This window comes from Dermacentor variabilis, chromosome 3, assembly GCF_050947875.1.
Source record: "Dermacentor variabilis isolate Ectoservices chromosome 3, ASM5094787v1, whole genome shotgun sequence".
In the NCBI taxonomy this organism is placed as follows: Eukaryota; Metazoa; Arthropoda; class Arachnida; order Ixodida; family Ixodidae; genus Dermacentor; species Dermacentor variabilis.
In genome coordinates, this window is record NC_134570.1 from 225,529,546 (window position 1) to 225,553,210 (window position 23,665).

At 47.9% G+C, this 23,665-nt stretch overlaps 1 protein-coding gene across 2 annotated transcripts in view; it reads right to left on the reverse strand.

Annotated features, from left to right (window-relative positions):
• LOC142576671 (2-Hydroxyacid oxidase 1-like) overlaps positions 1-23,665 on the reverse strand; it is a 229,103-nt gene that overhangs the window by 193,051 nt on the left and 12,387 nt on the right. For both annotated transcript variants that reach the window (XM_075686901.1, XM_075686900.1), the window contains exon 2: positions 12,337-12,494. In XM_075686901.1, the coding sequence (XP_075543016.1) occupies positions 12,337-12,494 (158 nt within the window). The remainder of the gene's footprint in view (positions 1-12,336; positions 12,495-23,665) is intronic.

Here is a 23,665-nt window from a genome sequence, read left to right on the forward strand (position 1 = left end):
GTATATGAGTGAATTCTCAATCCCTTCAAAAGTTCTTCCAGTGCACCATTATGTTCTGCTCGTGCTTCCACTTTTTAGTTTTAATCCCTGCGTTGCTAACCTGTTGCTAGCCTGGCTGCTCACCGCTCCTGTGAAAAATCTCGCCTTCCGCGTAAATACATTGCATACATCAAGAGATTGGATCCCAAGACATCTGAGGACGCCGCGGACGCTCATGCGCAGTCTGGTTTTCTGACATTCAGCGAATGTCACTCCATCGGCCTTGCAGCTGAATTGTACACCGGGACTAGGCCTAGTGCCTCCGGTGACGCGCTGGCGGCGTTAGATTCGCCGGCGCCGCTCGTCACGACGGCGTTACCGGCCGCACTATTGACACCTGAGTCTGGATCCCAGCTCCTGGTTCCTGCTCCAAGTCCTTCGGCTGCAGCCCGCCCATCGCCTTCCCAAAATGCACATCAGACCGTGAGTGATCTGCCCTCAGGGCGGAGCCCGGCGATGGCTTCCCAGACACCGATCGGGAATGGGGCTCCAGTTGTTGTGCATGACGAACCGAGTACCTCTATGGACTTGTCTTCTGCGTTACCATCTGTGCCGTCGGCGCCCCGTGGTTCTCAGAAGCGTCCTTCGGAGCAATCTGCACCAGATTCGTGTTCGGCCAACAGCGGCTCCCAAGGCAAGCGTTCCTGTCTAACGACTGACCACCCAGTTAAGTCGACACTGGGCTCGGTTTGCTATAAAGCAACCATTAAAGCTCTGGCCCCCACATGCCTCACGGAAATTCCGAACAGGATTATTCAGGCGAACCTAGACGCTTGTCTTGGCACCACAGGCTTCCGCGGCTTCACGGCCCGGAAGAAGTCAAATACCATCGCTGTGTGGCTCCCGACATTGGCTGCTGTCGAGCGTTTGCAAACGCTTCAACGTCTCTCGATAACGAGTGAGGTCACCGTGCCGGTCCAGGTGTACCTGGTAGAAGGCTCGGATCTACAGCGCTGTGTCGTTTACAACGTTGAGGTTGGCGAGGACCAGACTGCTCTCCAGCGTGAGCTCTACTGTACTACTCACCGTGTCATTCAAGCGCGTTACATGGGAAAGGGGCGCTCTTGCATCGTCACCTTGCAGGGCCCACCCACTCCCCCAGCCCGTCTGTACTACTACGGCTGCATTCTACGAACTCGACCATATAAACCCAGTGTCGTCTATTGTTACAACTGTTTCCGACCGGGCCCCATGCGCCGATCCTATCCATTTACAGCGCCAGATGAAGCTGTATTAGCTGGCGCAGTGTCCTATCGATGTGGACTCTGCAAGACCGACGACCACGAGATCACTTCTCCAACTTGTCCCACAAAGCAAAACGCCACTCAGAAGGTTTGTCGCCGGATTCCTAAGCAATGGCCTCAGCATGCTGCAACACAACCAGTGCCGACATCAAACAGGTTTGCGGCGCTCCAGTGGGATGACGACGACTGGCCAGAGCTTTCCGAGCCCGACCCGCCTGCGCCCCATTCCCAACAGACTTACAGTGACAAAGTTCGCGAAGACCGCCGTCGCCCGCTGGTTATACAGAAGCAGAGCGGGCCGGAACATCCGCGTGATGATATGGCAGCAGTTGAAAATCAAATTGCCCGCCTTTTAGCGGAGGTATCCAAGCTCCGACAGCACCGTGAACTACTTGCGCGTCGGCGAGGTGCAGTGGAATCTCACACCACTACAAGTATCGGTTCCGCTGCATCATCGTCTCTGTCACGCCTTGCTGTATCAGTCGCAGAGTCTACCAGATCTTCAGCTCCGTTGCCGGACAACTCTACCTTTTGCGGTTCCCTTTTGCGGTTCGTGGTCAGGCAGTTATCCAACCTGACATCTGTGATTTTGCAACGCCTGGACTCGTAATCAAAATGGCGGGCAGATGTGTTTGTAGCGTGCTTCAGTGGAACTGTAGAGGGCTCTCCACGAAAGGGGGGGAGCTTAAATCCCGTCTGCGTATGAACAAGCTGCAGGTGTGGGCCCTGTTACTACAGGAGACCAGCGCCTTGCCTGCCATTCTGGGCTTCAGTGGATACGTGTCTCCTTCGATGAGTGACTGTCGCGTCCACACAGCTGCCCCTCCAAGAAAGGCGGCAGTGTATGCTGATACGCGCTATCCTCAGGTCTGCCTTTCTCTTGAAAACTGGTGTAACTCATACCAGGAGGTAGTGGCAGTAGCTGTGAAGTTACCCAAGGCAACTGTTGTGGTAGTGTCATACTACATAAGACCAGCCGGTGGCTTTTCAAGAATTAATCCGGGCTGGTTAGTGAATGTCCGTCGCCAATACCCAGCGTGTCCTATTTTAGTTTTAGGGTACCCAGATTGGGGGTACCCTAATTGTAGACCTCGAGGTAGGCGTGTGCGGGACGTCTTCGCGGATGCGTTGTTTGTACTACTGAACCATCCCGATTCAGCAACGCGAGCTGTGCCTCAAGCTCGACGTACAACATACGCACCGGATCTTACGTGGTAGTCGGGTCCCGGCACTCCCACTTGGCACCTGGAGCCCGACTGCTGCGGTATTGACCCCCACCCTATCATCATCGGCCTTCATTCGTCGCAGGCCCGCCGATTGCGCCGCAAGTGTTCTGTGGTCAACTGGGACAAATTTCTCGCCGTTCTCCAAGATACCTCTGTGGACTCTCGACTACTTGTTGAACGCATACAAAGCGCGTTCAATGAAGCTACAACCATCAGCTGGGTAGGCGTCCATCGACCGGCACCGGATATCGGCCTGCTCAACTTGTGGGCTGCTCGCAGACAAGCTGAGCTGGCAGCATCCCGAGACCCCACTTCTGCACAAGCACGTACAAGACTGAATTTCCTTACTGCTAAGGCCCGCAGATATGAACGCGACCTCTCGCGTAGGCACTGGCATACGTGGTGTGAGTGGTTTTCATCCAAGACATCGAATGCTTCTCTCTGGCGAACCTTCCGTGCCATGGAACACGGTGGCCGCCGTCCAGACGCGGCAGCCACAGCCTGCTTCGCTGCTGGCTTGTCGCCGGATGATTTCGCCAGAGAAGCAGCCCGGAAGTTTTTCCCGCAGTACGACGTGCTGCCTCAAACAGCCAATGGTGCTTCCTTGGCAGGCATTCCGACACATATCGACAGGTTACCACCTACAGCAGACTCCGAGGGGATTGCAAGCTCTTTCACCATGCCTGAGTTGCTTGCAGCGATAGATGGTACCAGTCGCAAGACAGCACCAGGCCTAGACTCTATTACTTGTGAGGCCTACAAGAACCTGAGTTCCGCTGTGCTGCCTCAACTCCTCGACACCATTAACAAGGTATGGCTGGATGGCGTTGTCCCTCCAGGCTGGAAGTCAGCTATTGTGATCCCGATTGCGAAACCAAGCGAGCCGCCGACTGACCTTGGCAACTTCCGACCCATTTCCCTAACGTCAGCCTTGTGCAAGCTTGCTGAGAAAATGCAAGCCACACGAATGTCGTGGTGGCTAGAGCACCACGGTTTCTACCACCCTGCTCAAATTGGCTTCCGTCCATCCATAGGTACTGAAGATGGGCTGGCTGTCTTGGCATCCTCGGTTTTATTGTCAACTCGTAGCCACAGTGTCCGTACTGTCCTCCCTATGGACGTCGAAAAGGCGTATGATAACATCAGTCATGCTGCCATCTTGGCTTCAATTGACATGCTGCATTTTCCCCCTAGAGTACGGAATTTTGTCAAATCTTTACATGAAGACCGACATTTTGCAATTCGCCTCAGTGGTGACGCCGTCGGCTCATTTGTCCCTCTTCGTGGCGTACCCCAGGGATCTGTATTATCACCCACATTATTCAATATTGCTTTCATCCCGCTTGCATGGCGCTTACATGATCTACCCGACATAAAGTTCTTGTTGTACACTGATGACATCACGGTATGGAGCACTCATCACGACCTGCAGACTCAGGCCGCTGCCCTTCAATCAGCTTTAGATATCACGGCGACTTACGCTTCTTCGGTCGGCCTTAGGCTTTCCGTCAGCAAATCTGCTTACATGTCAGTCGCCAATAGCTGGGGCCGGCGTAGAATCTCTGCAACACCCATTCGTCTTCATCTATCCAGAACCCCTCTTCAACAATGTTCAACTATAAAAATTCTAGGTCTGAAGGCATACGAGTCGGGAACCGGAACTGCTTGGCTCTCCAGCGCTAAAAAGCAGCCAATTGAAACGTTGGGTCTGATTAGGCGCATTGCTCCTAAATATATGCCAGCTCATATGTTGCGCGACAATTGGTGAAGGTGGTAGTGCAACCACGCCTTATTTATCAAGCCCAATTCCAGCATTTGACGAGGGCACAATGGGATCGCCTTGAGGCTGTTAATCGCGAGGCAATGAGGGTCATCACTTGCCTTCCCTACATCACCCCGATCATGGCTCCCCAACAAAATGCGCCGCTCAACACACTAGATGAGCTGGTGCGGCAGCGACGGGATGCTCGCAGGCTTAAGGCCAGCCTTTCACACGCAACGTGTGCTCTCAGGGCTTGCGCTTTCTCGAACTCGCTTCTACCACCACCATCGCCAGTTCTTCCCCCCTGGAGTTTTGTACAGCTGAGTGATAACAAGCCAACTGATATACATCGCCCGACATCAACTCACGCGGTGGCGTCGCTTCGTGACCGACTTGTAGATCAAGATGCCCACCTGCCGCTTGGCTCCATCGTCCTTTACGTTGATGCAAGCATTAAGGGCTGTGAAAAAACCACTGCAATTTCTTGCCCATGGGCACCTGCCCTTAATAAGACGATCCGGTTTCAAGTCCAAGAACCTCCTTCCTCCTTTTGTGCTGAGCTCCTTGCTTTCCGAGAAGCGTTGTGCTCTGTGGCCGCCTTTCCCATGGTCCCCACGGCCCGCATCGTCATCCGCACTGATGCCCTCCAGGCGACGTGGCTTCTGCGACGCGTCAGTCGCAGCCCTGACATATGCCAACAGATCCATCTTCTCGCGGCACGCATCCCGCAGTCAGTATCTGTCGAGTGGATCCCACGCGACCTTCTAAGCTTCCAAAGCCGTGAGGATTCTGCGACCCGCCTAGCGACTTCTCCATCGTCACTGCCTCAACTCTTTCACCCAGATGATGCCACCCTCCTTTTAACAAGAAAGCACCTCCGGCGCCGCACACGTGCTCTGATACCTCCGTGTGCGGTAAACCTCCCCCGCGGTAAACCTCCCCCGCGGTCTTACCCGTGCAGAGGAGGTTGCGCTTCGGAGGATCCCGGTCGGGGTAGCCCTCAATCCTGCCGTGAATAGGAAGTGGCCGCACTTTCGCCCTCTATATCCTCGTCCTGAGTGTCCACTCTGCAAGTCGCGAAATGTTGAAGCCGACCTCCACCACCTGCTGTGAGTTTGCCCTGCACTGAAACCGACGAGGCTGCGGCACCTCGCAGCAGCGGGTCTCTCGCCGCATAATCTGAGGCATTACACTGCTTGGACGCAGGGACCGCATTATCGATCCCTCTTGGACTTCATTAGGTCAGCAAATCCTTTTTCATTCATTTAATTATCCTTATTCACCCCATCCCATACTCTTGTATGCCCTGAGACATTTAACCTCGCATTAAAAAAACTGTCTTTATGAGGGAATTACATCTTCTTTCGACTCACTTTTATAAAAAAAACTGATTATACTTTGTCGCCGATTGCCTGGTATTCACCTAGCCTGAGCGTTGTTTTCTGATGCTTTCAACAGTTCTTCCTCACTTTTCAGTCCCAGTTAATGAACCTCGCCTATCCATATGCCCGCGCGTTTAAGAACTTCCTCTTGCACTTTTTTCCAGCTATTATTTCTCAGGCCTAGCTCGTTTTCCGTTTGGCCGTGGTTCATACACTTTTTTTTTTATCTCGTAATCCATCTCGTTGTTGCCGTTAAATCATAGGGCTGTTACTTTTTGGATGAAATGTAATGCCGCGTGCCCTCTCAGCTTGCCTCCTTCGTATAGAATAGGTTTCCCTACTGTTCCAGACATTTCTGCGTAATTTGTTAATGTGGTTCCAAGATATTCCTGATGCGGCCTTTTTTTTCTTACTTATTTCTGACCATCCATGGTCACTTTCACCTTTATTCCTTGCTTGACGATGAATAACTGGCGTCTTATTTGAAACTGGATGGCGACGAATACTCACCTAGCCTCCTTGACATAATCAGGGATGTTAGATATGCTTTTTGCTCTAGCATTTTTGCAGCATCTCCTTAATATTTTCTTTCTTTTTCCTCCTTGATATCGCGAAACATGCCTCTAGCGGTCGCTGCTAAAAACATGCGCGTATTCTATGGGAAAACGCCGTTTTTATCAAATAACTAATCATGAAGGCCATATTTCAAAAATCTCCTGAGGCAATGTGTTCTACGCTCATAGATCGACATCTCATGCAAGAGGCACCATTATTTACCGCAGAAAAACCGTGTCAAATTGGATGCGAAGTTTGAAGTACCGGATTCTATGGAGAACACTCGAATTTTGGAGGCCGTTTTAGGTCATTGAAAAAAGCCGCAGTTTCGCCCGAAAGGCGAAACATCAGTTGTGATGGGAAACTAGTGGACAACTATACGAAGTAAGGATTGTAGTTTTATCGACCGTATAAACTTGCAATTCTACGCATACTAAATAAATTAACAAGCATGGTGACACGCGCGCACAAGCAAACATGAACACATCTCCCTCGACGACCACGGGAATTTGCTGTCAAAACGCTGTAGCGAGGAAGCGCGGCAGCAGCAGCGAGCGAATGGAGGTTCGTGCTGCTTCTCGCAGCAACGCAGATGTCTTTCAAGATACCACGGCCCGGGAAAACGCGCCCCCCCACTCCCTCCTCTTCCAGACAGCCTCACGGACGAGAACTAGCCCTGATCACCGGTTCACCCTCGCACGTTTTCACTCGCACAAACCGCATATCGCGCACGCCGACGACATTATCGCCCTTGGACTTTGTTGTAACCTCCCGGCGACCGCGACGGCAACGGATATGGTAGAAATGCGTCTGGAGTGCCCGTATAATTGAAATCACAGTGAAAGAGTCTCGTGATGAAACCACTGCAGCGATTTGTTTGCTATCGTGAATTTATTGACACTTCACATGGCAGCACTTCAGATGGATAAACGTTGTTCCAAAAGCGCTGTTTTCATAGCACAGTCGCAGAGCTCTGGGTCGTAGAAATATGAATTAGGTTGCGGCGCCAACAGCGGATAAAATCGATGACCGAACGCTCTGAAACACCGTTGTCGAAAATCTCTGATAACTTGAGCGCCAGTCGGTTGGCTCAAGCCCTACAGCGTCTTTCATTTCTGCATTACATTGTTGCGGTTCAGCTTGTCAGTTTTCGGTCAGGTGGCGTTTTTCGAACTGCAGGTAGGCTCGGGGAGCTCACGGCAAAAATGCAAATGAGGCAGTGCAAGGTGACATGGGTTGGGCCTACTTTCACGTCAGAGGAGCACAGTGCAAAATTAGAATCTTTAGAAAGAGTGAGGAACGTGGATGAAAACAGACGCTGAATCGACGCAGCTTAAACGTGCGACGGCTTTGCATTTGCCAACACGCAAAATGGAAAAGACGCAAAATAGACGAACCTATATACTCAGTGGTGTGTTTTGTCTTATTTGTCTGTTGTAAATATGGTGCTTATATTTTTTTCCTAGACCTAGCTTAAGCTAACGCAGATCTGCGACGCGATCTAGGACTTCTTTCACTGGCGCGCTCTTTGCGTCCGTCCCTTCATTGCCACAGAAAGTTGTGCGCGAAAGTGGATCCTGCTGGCACAGCTCACATTGCTTGTACTTCAGGCCTACTCAAGATTGTTTAATTCGTCTTAATACACTGACTGCGAGCAACAGCGCGCTAATGGACACTGTTATGCCCTATACGGTTAGATATAGCAGCTGCGCACGGCTTCGCCTCTTGAACTGTGATGTGAGAAGCTTAAACCAATGTTATAAAGAAATGGTAACTCCTATAAGACGACAAAGTGTGAAATGTGATGTTATATAGTGCAATCTGAGATATGGATAAAGGTGGTGAATTCGTGCACATTAGAAGTTTTTAGTTTGTGTTCCTTGTAATCAAGTCAAGCTACTAAGGCGGCGGCGTGATGCTATATACAGGTCGTTTTCTTTTTAGCTACACGAATTTTTATAAAGATTGTTTATGGAGATAGCGCAATTCTAACCCCTGATGTAAATAATTCGATGAGGCGACTATCCCATTTACGAGAAATCAAAATATTCAATTGAACAATTAACATAATTACGCCAACAACCTTCTTAATTTATTACATTGCGCCACATGTTTCAATCTACGAATTATAGCCGCTGAGTACGCACTGCCTATCCGCTTGGAACGAATTCCCCGGAGAACACCACTTCCGAGGAATTAATTTTCCAAGTGTCCTTCGAAATGCATTGTTGTTTCAGTTGCTTTTGTGCTTGAAGGAATAAAATAGAGGTTCCTTGAAAAAGTACCTAGAAGACTATTTCGCATCGTCAGACAATTTCATAATTATTTTCTCATAACTGGGGCTGCCCATAGAATTCGTTTCAAGTTGATACGCCATGATAACTCAGCTGCGATATTTCGTACACTGAAATAGGTGGCGTAAGGCAATAAATTAAAAAGTTAATTAGCGACAGTCTGCCAGAAACGTCAGCCATGTGTGCACCCTGGTGGTTACCACAGCACCGCCAGTAGTTGGTGATCCGTTAAAACTTTACCTGCCCGGTCATAGAGATACTTCTGGAATTTTTTCACTCCAAAGACGATTCTGAGTGCCTCTTTTTCTGTTTGTAGTTACGCTCGGACACCGACAACAATGTTGTCGCGAAAGCAATACGCTTCTCTTCGCCATTGATTACGTGCGACCAACACGGCTCCTAAGCAATACTCGGAAGCGTCACACGTCAGGTGAATTTCTTTCGCTACATCATACTTCGCGACCACACTTTCATCTGTCAACAATGTTTTAGACAAGTTGAAAGCACAGTTGCATTGACCGGCCGCGTGCTGCTCATCACGTGGTCTCACTCCGAAGTAAATTATGCAGAGGCTACAATACCGTAGCTACAATTGGCAAGAATTTTGTGTAAAAATTGACAAACCCGCAAAGAAGCCTTTGATTGCGCGAGATTGTTCGGTTGGGCGCATTCTTTATGGCCCTTACCTCGTCGCTGGTTGTATGTGACCCATCGCTATCTCCTTCGCGTCCCAAATATTTGGGACGCGAAGTCGGAACAAGTTGCCCTTTTCCGCTTTGACCTTGATACCGCGTTCGCACAGGCGCACGAACACTTGTTCAGCTCTTTCATGGCACGGATAGCAGCTGCCTCCGCTGTGAAGACATCGTCAAGAAAGCAGTCCATCCTACGCAATCCACGCGTGACATCACAGACTGAAATGCGGTCTGTGCATAGGCAGCACCCTAAGGTAAGCGCCGGTACCAAGAAAAGCCCATGTCGACTTGGGAGCAGTTCCTGAGCATCTAATTCTAGCTGCAAATAAGCCTCACTCAGGTCAAGAACTGAAAACGCGGCTCCGGCTTAAAAGGTAGTCAAAATATCCTAGGGCAGAGAGTCATGGTCTAGGAAACGATTGACGGTGACTCTGCAATCACAGCACAGTCGAATCCCATTATTCTTTTCAGGTACTATCACTAGTGCCCAAGTATTGGGCTTCACACGGTGCACAATGTCTGCCGTTTCCATATTAAGCTCTACTTGCTCGCGTAAATAGTATGCACGGGTCTCACTTTGCAAAAAACGGGAGTAGCGCCTTCCTCAAGAAGAATGCTAGGTCTAAACCCTTTGATGGCACCGTAACCTGCTTGAAGCTATGATGTTTCATGGTTGTTCTTCACTCGTACTATATTCGGCCAGTCGAATTTTATTTTCCTTAGCCACTCCCGACCTAATAACGTTGGAATTCGGGACCATTTGGTGTCCTGAACTATCACCAGTAGCGAACGAACGCACTGGTCATGGCATTTTACACCAACATAAACGATACCTTACACCATGACAGGCGTGTCATTGTAGGTAACAAGTCTTACATCTGTTTCGCTGAAACTAGCTTCGGGAAAGGCCTTTAAAGAGTTTCGTTCACACATTATTGACAAGCAATGTCAACACAACAGTATGCAAGCTATGTTGCGGCCCGCGTCAGATGTTTTCTGCGCCATGTTTCTAAACGCGAATTTGCCTTGTTCGCAATTTCGCCCATTTGCCACTTCCGCACGCTGCGCCTCCACACGCAGTTTTTCTCTAAGGTCTGACTACAAGAATAACACATGGTTGAAATCTACGTTTTTAAGCTGAAGCCGCCCAGTGGAGCTTTGTACGCGAACTGCTGCTGCATACAATCACGGCAGTGGAAGAGCGCACAAAAAGCCCGCAATGATAATTCTGATACAGCAAAATTAGCATTTCCTCATTTCGCAAGGCGTATTGCTTTTATATTATGGAATCGCACGCTGCAGAAGGAACGGCTTCCATTAGGGCTTGTAAAGAGGGCTCGCAATCGCATGTGCTCACTTTGTTAAGCAAAAAGGAAATCCCGACCATTACAGCGCTCCGTGGAGTAGTAGAAGCGATAAAGAATGTCGTGCCCTTAATCGGAATCTTTAGCCCAACTCCGGCGCCGCCTATTCGAATACGTGTAAAATGCAAGAACGTTTTCCTGAGATAACCCCTGGACCAATCTTAATGGACTTTGTTGCATTTGAGAGAGAAAGTTAAATTCTAGTGACCGTTGGAAGCGGAATTTCGATTTAGGGCTGGAATTTTGTGAAAAATAATTTCAAAAATTCGAAAGTCTGCAAAACATAAAAGCACTAGGTTTACAAATTATTATCTTTGCATCTAGAATATACATCGCGGTTCTGTAAACGTTACCTACTAGATCACTGAAAGCAGAAAAATTTGATATGTCATATTATGTCTTTGTGTACGTTGTGTACGAAGGTTCTGGCAAAGCCGTATTTTCATGTTATTAAATTTTTTGAGATTCTTGTGTTTTATATCAATTTTGTCCACTTTATATGAACTATTAGGTGGAATTCACATAATTGCGATATCATTTTTCATTGCCGAGTTAGAGTTGTAAACATGATAGTTTTGCTTTCAGAAAATTTCGATTTTTGCTACTTTTTAATAAAAAAGTGACGACCTAAATCCAAAATTTGAAACCAACGGTCACTAGATTCCAAGTTTTTGTTTTTATGCAACAAGCCTCGCCAAATGGGGCGCAGTGCTGGCTGAGTGTCTTGTGGAAGTGTTTCTCTATGCTTTAATAGTCGATATAGCAGCGAACGCATCCCGCCGAGGCGATGCACGACGCAATGGCGGAACATGCTTAGCCCGCCGCAGGCAGTGAAATACTGCGCCGCCGAAGGAAGGGGGGCCACCGCTCACGGGGCTACGCCGATGTTAACGGCGCCGTCGTGACGAAATGCAGGCGCGTGATATTGACGTCAAGGGCACTGCTTTTTTTCTTCGCGTCTGTTTCGCTTTAAGAAAGAGAGAATGCTGGGCATTCAATGTCATTCGTTGTCTCGTGGATCACGAGAAAGGTTTAATTCGCGTGGCACAACCGCGAATGGGTGTAAGCGAAGAAATTGTCGCACACATACTTACGCTCAGATGCGCATGCAGATACATTCACGGACAGACGTTCACACGCATACATGTTTAGGCACGAACACGCGCGTTCACACTTGAGATTCACACGCACCCACCTGTGCGCGCACGCATAGACTAAGCATGTAGACTGTAGACTAAGCATCTGTGTAGACTGATAAAGTGGCTGGCAAAACAATTTTGTTAAGAGCGACAAATATTCCCAAACATAGAGAAATCTTGGAAGAAATTAATTTTTTCTAAGTTAGAGCATAACAAAACCTGCAAAAATGCAGCAACAGATAGATTTTCGCGGTTTTAGCGTGTAAATAATGTCTAGATAAACGGTACCAGTCGGGCTACAGGCAGAATACACTTGGCAAAGTTTGGCGTTTCAAAGTACTGAACATACTATTGGCCCCCCCAAAAAAGAATGCAAACAAGTAGACAGATATATAAAGCATCCATGGAGTTTGTCAAGGGGATGTAAATACTCGTAAGCGTATGCATCATAGTGCCTACATGACCACATCCACAAAGGAGTCGAGATTGGCGCCTTTCTAATACCTGCCTATCCGTAGTGCCTAATCTGTCGTTCATACGACTACAAGTGCCAGCAAGCGGGCCAGGTGGCGCATAATGATACAAGTCTCCTCGCGGTGCTCGCATTTCTGTCAATGAATGGCGTGTTCCCCTCACCTCTAGCAGTGGCTGCCTCTCCATCCGGGTGCGCCATCTTTTGCATGGCGCTGGGTGCGATTCCCACAGGGAAAGAAAGCCGTTCCCGGCCGCCCAGCAGCGTAACGCTCAGCTCCCGACGGCTCACGTCTCGCAGCATCCGAGGAAGCAGTCGAAGCCTGCGAACAAATACGTGAATGTAGCCCAACGGGTTTACGTCTCCGGCAGATATCAGAACGGAACTAAAACTACGTCATGATTCGACACGGCGGCCTCCATCCTGGCCCGTTTAGGCTTGACGAGTAACCATTTCTGACTCATTCTCCTTCTTCATAGCAAGTGAGTGGTGTCCTATTGTTAAGCTACCCTTCATCTCACCTTATTAGCGAAGTTATCTCGGTGGTCTTCAGAGTGATGCCTAGTATGAAAGGGCGAATGCCTAGCCCATGGTAAGAGAAAGGGGATTCGCCGTGACCATGGCTTAGGTTGGTGTGTCTCCAGGCAAAAAAATCACCGGCAGACGCCCTCCTTCGTTCCTAGTACATAACGCGTTGAAGAAAATTTAAAGACGATTTGAAATAAAGAAGACCGAGAATACATAATAAAGCTAAAGTTTAATGTGAAACATTCTTCACCTCATCTACACTGCACGTTGCAGTAAGCAGGCACCGGGTAGGTAGGTTTCTGCCGCGCCTCACTTAGGACTTCTGTTACAGAAAACACGCACTTTCTTCCGAAAAGCGAAGCATCGATCGCGATACAATATTATTAGACAGCTATACAAAGTAAGTATAGTAATTTTATCGGCCGTATAAACTTGGGAACATTCGCTTGCTAACTGAATTAAGAAGCATGGTGTCAGCGCGCACAAGCAAACATGAACATATTACACTCTATGAGGGTGGACACTCGCTGTGGAAACGCTGGTGTGAGCAAGCGCGGCAGGGCCAGCGAGCAAAGTTACCTTCGTGCGGTCTATCGTTTCAAGGCAAGATCCGTGAGAACCCCGCGCGCACACCGGTATAAGCCGTGTGCAGATCCCTTTCGAGATACGGCGCGCGCGGCCGGGCAATAGAGTCTTAGTTACACGTAATTAGAGCTTCACGTACGCAAAAGTGAAAAGCCTATGTACCTTACGTGCACGCCATCTAAAACGCTTTTAGCTACACGTACGCGACGCATGCCAAGAGGGACCCCGTAGCTACATCTATCGGGAAATGTGAACACGGCGGTAGCCACTTCAATCCTGTCGCCGTGTTTCGATGCAAGCCGTCTGCGCGCGCGCGGCCCGCTATCGCTTGTTCGTGATCTCGCGGAACTCCTGCGCGAAGCTGTCTACGTGCGGAAGAAACGCACGCAAAGAATTGAATCTCATTTACGTCCGTGAGACGCGCGCGCACCCGCTACCTTCTACGCATGCGCACTGCTGGCACGTAGAAGCTCTACGTACGCAAAGCCTCTACGTACGTGTAACTAAAACTGTCTAATGTACGCACGTGTTGGCGGAGTCGAAGCCCTCCCCCCCCCCCCCCCCCCCCAGCGCTGCTTCCGCGCTTTCCTCCAAATATCGCGCGTGAAAATGAGCCGCGATCGTCAGTCACCCTTGCGCCCTGTCGCGAAATGCGCAGTAGCTGCCGGAGCACGTCGCGCGGCGACGGTGTTATCCCCCTTGGACTTGATACAGAACATAACGGCGACGGCGGCGGTAAAAATGCGCTTGTAGTGTCCATACAATGGCTATCGCAATAAACGAAATGGATGAGCTACAGTGACATCGAACTTTTGCCTTCGAGCACAGAAACCCAACGCTCTAAACACTAGGTGGTCAACAGTACTTTTTTTTTGCAGGGAAGCTTTCAATGTGACTATAGAAGCGCTCAAAAGCGTTTTAATTCAATTTTCATGTTATCTCAAAAATATATAACTCAGAAAGTTAAGTTGTTAGTTTAACGAAGTATGGCAATTGCGAAGGACCATGTGCACGCAAGTTTTGAAGTGTGTTTTTCAAATGGGAGTAAATAAAAATTGCTAAACCACCGTTCAGAACCCGTTTAAAGGTGTTATAAAATGCGCCTAAAAAGTTACCCCAGTTTTTTGGAGCACTGAAAATAAAACTGATTTATTATTTACCAGAAATAGGGGCCATTGCACTAGTTAGATACATGGAAAGTTTTAAGAGTGCAGGTTAACCACATGGGTTTCAAAATGATTACCGATTACTAGTCTGCTTCCAATCTTTGTGCATTGTACGATGCATGTAGCGGCATTTCTCCTGCAAGCTCAGTGAACTATGTGAAGCACGCTGTTGGAATGTGGTTAAAGTAGGAATCCTGTTGTTTGTGTGGAACGCTATAGCTTAACAAATCAGCGCGAAAAAGACCTGAACGAGCAAAGAAACGACAGAGACGGGCGCTGACTTGCAACCAACATTTTATTTGCAACGGAACAGCATAGGCATAGAAAACACAACAGCTCGCTCAGCTCTCAGTTTGGATGAGGAACGACACATGTTAAAAACACGATCAATGCGTGCGGGTCACCGGTTGGTAACTATACCTACTGTCCTGTGCGACTGTGCAGGGCTTTCATGCAATGCAAAAGCGACATCTTGCTAGGAAACCATGTCGAGAGAAAAGAAAATCTATTTTTTTTCTAATATGATGCGTCATGGGGCCCTCTTATTCTGCGCTGAGAAAGTTTCAGAGAAGAACAGCTCTTGGTGACTCGGTCGCGACGCACCAGAGAAATAGGACAAGTGACCCACATGTGGTTCACACCACACATGAATCGAGAACAGAAAAAAATGCTGTTGTACTGAACTCGTCAATTTCTAGGGTAATTACCGCCTTTGCAGAAAGATACTTTTTCAAGCATTCCAGAGCGTCATACCGTTGTTATCCATAATGCTTTCCAAAGCCTTAAAAGAACTATGCCAGACACTACCTTTCTTGAACTGCTTCCTGTGTGAGGGAAACTATTACGTTACTATGAGAATCAGAAGAATTGAAAACGATGCTAGCTGACGTTCTTTCATCTGTTTTCATTCCGCATGAATTGTTGGTAACTGTTTTCTTCGGTGTCCTCGGCGAACTAAACTGGGCAGCTTTTTATCGAAAATAATGGGCACGTTACCGGTAATGCCGACGCGAAATATAAAGAAACGCAGTTAATTTCGGCCTTTGGAACAAATTACTTAATGAAGTACGTCGGAGCATTATGAGCTGACTTTAGGAGCTCCGCTAAATTAAGCACACTGCCATATCGTAACTACAAATGCCGCCATAACCACATTTAGTGAAAGCGGGGGGAACTTTACCGACAACTTGAGGTCGAACTTAAGTGCTTGTGGATGAAATACAGCCCTCGTGAAACATTCCTTTTGCAAGTATTTGAAACCATTATATGGCTCATTTAGTACTTTGTTTCTGAATGTATCAACTGGTCGCTTCCATCCTCCGAATCGGCGTTGGGAAGATCCGGTATTACTTGAACTTAGAGGCATACAGCAAACACGCAAGCCGAACGTGTGACTTGCTCTCGGAGAAAGAAATCTAGTTGTTCGGTCTTGCGCGATGAGTTCGGCTCAAAGTGTAAAGTTTTGCCCGCCTCAGTTATCAGTATTTTGTAGTTTGCACTTGAAATTTGTTCCTGTTTGTTCTTTTGTCTTGTCCAATCCCCGTCTTACACAATCAGTTACAGTCCTTAAAATATTCCAAATAGGGTCTCAAAATGTTCTGCTCACATGAAGCTCACTTAACACCTTTACTGAAGTCGCAAAAGTGTCTTAAGCCTGGCGTTCAAGGTCGGCAGTTGCTAGGCCCAAACCTCACTTTCAATATTACTGCGATATTTCACCGCATATCTATAAAACCAGTCTCTCTTGCATAAAGAAGACGTGAAGCTCCTTTCGTGGGCGTAACTTACTCTTCCGGGAACGCAGGTGTTGTAGGCACGCATGCTCAAGGCCCTTATTTTGCGGATTCTCGAGGAAAGCATGTCCTCCTTCTTGGTATTTTTGCCCCGACCACTGAAAGTGTTCAATGTCTCCTGTCTCGTCGCATGCATTAAAGTTCGGAAAATCGATGTGCTCCTTCTCAAATAACCATGCTGGCATCCGAGCAGATAATCTCCTTATCGGTACAGAGGTGACACTTCCTTTTGACAAAATCGCTTCCTTACGCAGAGCGCATCCGGTTGAAACCAAAGTGACCCAATGTGACTAGGGACGTCCAATTTTAATTAGATTTTATCTTTGGGGCTTTCAATTTCTGAGAATGAAAAAGCACTGCATGTGCAAGAGCATATCAGCTTGTTCGTTGAGAGCAATACCAATATGGAAAGGAATCCACTGAAACTTTACCGTGAAGCCTTTGTTGCTAAGTTCTTTCAGGAGGGCTAGTGATTTGGATGGCAGAGCATGACAGAGCATGACAAAGCTGTCGCAATGCAGGCTATTATCCATGTCGATGGTAAATACTACTGGAGATCGCAGAGTACCCTGTTGTACACCACAAGATATGCCTATGGCATCACTTCAATTGTTGTCATGACGAGCTTGGACCTTTCACCTGATTCAGTCATGCACAACGATAGTTTCCGGCCCGCCTCTACGTGCCAAGATTCTTGTATACGCCATCTGTTTCATTAGTTTCGCTGCATGTGAGGTCAGCAGTGACGGTATGCGCGAGCTCAGGGCTGCAAGATTCTTTCCGGCCTTCCAGACTTCAGAACCACTCGTGCTACCTCCCACAAATGGGGTATATCTTCTGTAAACCACACTGTGTTGAAAAAATTCCAACAGGTCATTTCGTCGCTCAACGGGTAGGTTAGTCCGCACATGATTACAAATAAGGTGTGTTCCTGGTGCACAGGGACGCCGGAGGCTGCTCGCAGGTAGCTAGGATTATCCTCTCAGTGTACAACGAACATCCGTGAGAGGCTAATAGCGGCGGGTGCGGGTTGTTTATGCCAGCTGGCCTGCCAGAGGAGTGTATTTGAACAAGGTCATTTGCCAGAGAAGCGAGCATTGCCTAATTTTATTCCGAGGGAATCACATAACTTGTTTCGTCAAAAGCTTTCAGCAAGACGATTAACGACCCATCACATTCTCAGCATTTGCTTGAAGACCGATAGGCTTCCACTTAATGATGCACGTTCAATAAACTTGTTTGCGTAATCACTGCATTATTTGTGCTACATATAGTCTTCATTGGTTCGTAGCCCTTGGTCGTGGTGAGCGTCCGTGCCGCTCCTGTATAGGCAGCACATAGATTTTTGAGTCCAGAGCGAGGAAGACATCGGGCAACTTCAGCTCAACAGTCCCAAAATTTTTGCTATGCAGCGTATCCGCGAAAAGTTGTGTGGCTGATTAGATTAGACGGTCCCTGCACGTAGCCCAACGCGTCACAACACAGAAGCATCGTCCAATGGTTTGAAATCCAACAATGTTGACGATGAATATATTGCTCTTTACTATTTTCATTGCGTTTCCAATGTGCTTCTACGACACGCTGCAGTTCTTGTACTTTTGTATTTCGTTTGCGTACCTCTTTAATGAATAACTGTGGTTCTCGTCTCGTCCTTCTTTCTTTCACGCTTGCGTTTTCCTTCTTCACTGTCGCTGAGTGTAGATGAAAAAGAAACGAAATTGTGTGCCATAATGAATTTGTTTTTGATTCTACTGCTCCTTGGAGTTCAATTCCTTCATTATATCTTGATGTTTTTTTATAAGAGATTCCCTATCTTCCTTGAGCTGTATATGTATACTTACATGCAAGGCAACTAATCTTTGTTTTGCTATCAATAAATTTCAGTTAAGTGCTCAAACGGGTAAAGGCAACTCAACAATAGACCATATTCACACTACCAATCAGGTGATAGAGAAATGTGCGGAATATAACCAACCCTTATATACAGCTTTCATTGATTACGAGAAAGCGTTTGATTCAGTCGAAACCACAGCAGTCACGGAGGCATTACGGAATCAGGGTGCAGACGAGCCGTATGTAAAAATACTGAAAGATATGTATAGCGACTCCACAGCCACCGTAGTCCTCCATAAAGAAAGCAACAAATTCCCAATATAGAATGGCGTCAGCCAGGGAGATACGATCTCTTCAATGCTATTCACATCGTGTTTAAAGGAGGCATTCAGAGACCTGGATTGGGAAGAATTGGGGATAAGATTTAATGGAGAATACCTTAGTAACTTTCGATTCGCTGATGATATCGACTTGCTTAGCAACTCAAGGGACCAACTGTAATGCATGCTCACTGACCTGGAGAGGCAAAGCAGAAGAGTGAGTCTAAAAATTAATCTGAAGAAAACTAAAGTAATGTTTAACAGTCTCGGGAGAGAACAGCAACTTACGATAGGTAGCGAGGCACTGGAAATCGTAAGGGAATACACCTACTTAGGACAGGTAGTGACCGCGACTCCGGATCATGAGACTGAAATAATCAGAAGAATGAGAATGGGCTGGGGTGCGTTTGGCAGGAATTCTCAGATGATGAACAGCACGTTGCCATTATCCCTCACGAATAAGTGTATAACAGCTGTCTATACCAGTACTCACGTACGGGGCAGAAATCTGGAGGCTTACGAAAAGGGTTCTACTTAAATTGAAGACGACGCAACGAGCTATGGAAAGAGGAATGATAGGTGTAACGTTAAGGGATAAGAAAAGAGCAGATTGGGTGAGAGAACAAACGCGAGTTAATGACATCGTAGTCGAAATCAAGAAAAAGAAATGGGCATGGGCAGGACTTGTAATGAGGAGGGAAGATAACCGATGGTCATTAAGGGTTACGGACTGCATTCCTAGGGAAGGGAAGCGTAGCAGGGGGCAGCAGAAAGTTAGGTTGGTGGATGAGATTAAGAAGTGTGCAGGGGCAACATGGCCACAATTAGTACATGACCGGAGTTGTTGGAGAAGTATGGGACAGGCCTTTGCCCTGCCGTGAGCGTTACCAGGCTGATGATGATGATGATGATGATGACTGAAACGAATTTCCACATTACCAAGACCGTATCGAGCTCCCTATGTGCAAATGATCGACAAGTAACGGTTACATACACTCTCCTAACTAGTCTAAAGAGTACGCTGAACGATTACTACAGTTTCTTGGCTTGGTGATAACTTGGAATACTGTGCCCTTGAACATAAAAGTTACCAGTAACTTTCATTTTGTTTATATAGATGATACTTCTCTACCCGAATGTTCCTGAATCAATTAATGCCTGTTTATTGAAACAAGATTCTTACTCTTTGAGCAAATACGTACGTGGTTATTTTCTGCCACGGACCACTTGCCCTTTTCTGCATTGGAAACGGTATAGTAGCCGCATAGATCCAAGTATGTTGTACGGATTTCTTGAGCTTTACGGCAATGCTGCCGTGATCATCCACATAGAAGCCAGTGGCGGAAGACGTGGATGACGAGGAACATGCCGTTTACCTCCACAAGTCTGGCCTGGTTACATCCCCTTTGTGTCCTTTATGCAATAAGAGTGCATCTCGGCATCACTTCTTTTTAACATGGCGCCTTTTAAGTATTCAAAGAAAAATAATTTTAGAAGGACCCTTCCAAAAGCTTGGCTTGAATTTGACTCTTCCTTTAATCTGATTCCTTGGGGCGTACTGGGTTACAGCGACAGGAACTTCTATGAAGCCATGTGCATCTTTCTGCGTGATGCAAAAAGAATTGTATGCTGGAATTCTTCTCAACACTTATTATGATGGCATAATTATTTTTATGAAATACTTAGAATATTGAACATTCATATCTGTAACAATAGACACTCTAAATCGCATTTGCAAGATACTCATTTAATTTCACCTTAATTTATTTAAAAAATAACAGTTTTTTCATCGCCCTGTTCATGGCCGATGACTTAGTATGGGTTGCGCCATTTCACTAGGGGAACAAGAACAAGGTGGCTACGCACTCTTGGGCCCGCTGGCTTGGACTGCTGGAGAGCGTCGTTCCCACGTTGGCGCCCGTAACGTGGCGACCCGGCTGCATTTGGAGACGCACCACGGCCACGGTGAAGTCGCCCCCTCCTGCCTCGGTGCGGCGATATCTGGGGCGCTATGACGTAAAGCTATTCCAAACTTTTCTATTCCAATTCTGCAATCAGCCCTCCCCGACTGGTGAGAAACTTTTTGGACCAACCCCACTTCGCCTGTCGGTCACGTGACCAAACAAAAAAAATTGTTCTTTCTGATTCGACGCCTTTTCGCCATTAGCCCTCGGCTATTGGTCAAAGATTTCGGCTGCCACCCACTTCACCTCACGCGACGTCACTGTGAGGTGAAGTGTTTTGTAACGTCACGCGGCGTTACAAAACCACAATAACTCACCGCGTCAAAGTGACGTGTGCACGTTAAAGATGCATCAATATGCCCAACAACACGGAATTTTCTTCTGAATACTGCAGGCTGCCCCGTTTCGAAAGGAATAAAAGATGGCTGCCACCGATCGCTCAGGCACTGGCTACTCGCACCTGCCGGAGAGCATGGGTTTATTTGCGTATAATAAATCTTATTGCGTGGCCGCGTAACGTTTTGGAGCACTTTTGGCACGTTTACGACCTCGTTCTGCCAACTATTCTTTGCTCAGGATCCGTTTTAGCGTCATTCTTAAGCTTCTGTTGCATGCCGCAGCGATTTTCCACCAGCCACCGCAAGCTAAGTAAGGGAAAGCGGACCAATCGCAAACACTGGCACCTCCCACTACATCCGGTTACCGATTGTCTAGAATCCGTCTCCACTTGAGCGTGCTCCTCGCATCGTGTCAGCCAATTAGATAAGTCAAGCCGCTCAGTGTAGGCAATGTTATTTTTTTTTCAGGTAAACAAGAGTGACCTCCTATATATGAGGAGGCAGTTTGATCGGCCTGCTCAAACAACCTGCGGGTCACCGCTGGATGCTTGCGTCGGCGGTTACGCAAATTTGACGTCAGGAGATTGGAATAAAAACATATTGAAATAGTTTTACGTTATAGTGCCCCTGGAGTTACCTGTGGCGGTCGATGAGGAGCGCTTATCTTCCGCTTGCTCCTCATCGCGCCTGGCGCGAGAGTATGGTCCTGCTGCGCCGCTGTTGGCGATCATCATCATTTTCATCATCATCATCATTTAAGCATCCATTGATCTCTGCAAGATCTTTTGTTGTAGTCTGTCAGGGTCTTCTTGGACGCTTTTGAATGGGTTTATCATGGGCGGGGCTCTTTATTCCAAGGGCCTCAGCTGCCCTGCGTGCTCGCTGCACGAGACCGATTTGGTCGTCGCTGGCGATCAGTGCCTCCTATTTCCCCGCACTTAGACTTATAATTTTGGAGGCTGCTGTTGTAAGTTGGCATTCCCATGTAGTGTGATACAAGGTGGGCTTTCGACAGCACTCCGGACATTTAGCTGCGCATCTGGTGGGGTACATTTTACTCGGTAGGTTTAAGGTGGGGAAAGTTCCTGTCTGGAGCTGTCTCCAATCAGTGGCCTCCGCACTCGTGAGGGAGTTATGTGGGATTTATCGTATCATGGTTTCCCTGTTTCGTGCCAACAAAGCCGAATATTGATTTGAAACAGGCGGTAGACTTTCAAATGTAGATTATTCGGGTGCTCGGATTGCAAACCTTCGAGCTACCCCGTCCGCCTTTTCATTCCCCGCTTTTCCTGCATGTCCCGGCACCCGCAGTATATTGTGTTGGATCGGCTGTGGTTGTGTTGTGTGGTGCGTTACGCCGCCTGTCATCTCGAGGAGTACACGGATTGAGTGGCGGCTTATTCAGCCGTCCAGGAAATGCCGGCAGGCGTCTTGAGAATCAGTTAGAATTGTGAGAGATTTGCCAGCTCTGAAGCCTTCCGCCGCTGCTAGAGCGACAGCTAGCTCCTCAGCTTCGGTGACGGTGCTTTTGCTTATTAAGCCGCTTGTGATTTTGCGATGGTTCGTTTGATGACCGTGCCCGCTCTGCGCCCTCGTTTAGGATCTTGTGTGGGTGCGTCTTCGTACACTACGTCGCTTTTCGGGCAGTGCGTGCGTTGGATGTAATCTGCACGTGCTGCTCGCCTGCCTTCGTGCAAGTTCGGGACCATGTTCTTCGGTGTCGGGTTTACTCTGAGATTCCTGAGGAGATTACGTGGTATGTTAGCTGTTGTTGCCATTCTCTTAATTTGTTCAGTATAAGCAAGGCATATCTGACATGCGCTCGGCCAGTTGGTGTTTGCAAGAGTCTTTCTCTTTGTCTTCCTCCTCCCCTCTCTCCCCAGCGTAGGGTAGCAAACCGGATCTCCCCATCTGGTTAACCTCCCTGCCTTTCACCTTTCTCTTGTCTCTCTCTCTCTCTTTCTTTTTGTACATGGAGCGGAGCTTCCTGATATTCTCGGGAGGTATTTCGCTCCCCCAAGGCAACCAATTTCTCTGTAGGCGTACTGATTGGGAGTTTCAGTTAGGTCTTGTGAGCTTTCCAAAAGATTACTTCCGCTTGTTTCTCTTCACGGAGATTTAGCCATTAGTACGGTAGATTATACATGAATCTGCTGATGACCAGGCTTCTTACTAGCTTCAATATGTCCTGTTACCGCAGTCCTGTCCGACGAGTGGCGATACTCTTAATCGTTCTATTAACTTGTAGCGTTGTATTTCACAGGTTCGCCCAATAAAGTTAGTTTTTTCATTCACAGTTTTCTTGCTGTGTCCTCAACCGTCACTACCACGTGAGATCTGGTGGAGGTGCTCTGTCCCTAGGTCCCTAGGGCATTTAAGCGCGGCATTTAAACAACTAGCCCGTGAAGATGTTCTCGCCAGTCCGCGCCAGCTACCTTCTTGTTGTTCCGTTAGCACTGCGTCCAAGTGTACTCCACGTCCTAAATGACGATCCAACCGCTGGGCACCTCGGATTCTCCCGGACCCTTTCGAGGATACAGGAAAGGTATTACTGGCCGTGTCTGACCGCTGACGTCGCCCATTACGTCAAGACATGCCGAGAATGTCAGCGACGCAAGACACCACCGACAAGGCCAGCACGATTACTACAGCCGATCGAACCTCCTTGCTGACCATTTCAGCAGATCGGGATGGATTTGTTGGGACCGTTTGCGACGTCAACATCCGGAAATAAGTGGATTGTCGTTGGCGACGGACTATCCCACCCGCTTCGTTGAAACTAAAGCTCTACCGAAAGGCAGCGCAGCCGAAGTGGTGAAATTTTTCGTCGAGAACATGTTGCTGCGACATGGTGCCCGAGCAGTCCTCATCACCGACAGAGGAACGGCCTTTACTGCAGAGCTCACCGAAGCCATTCTGCAATACAGCCAGACAAGCCACAGGAGGGCAACAGCCTACCATCCGCA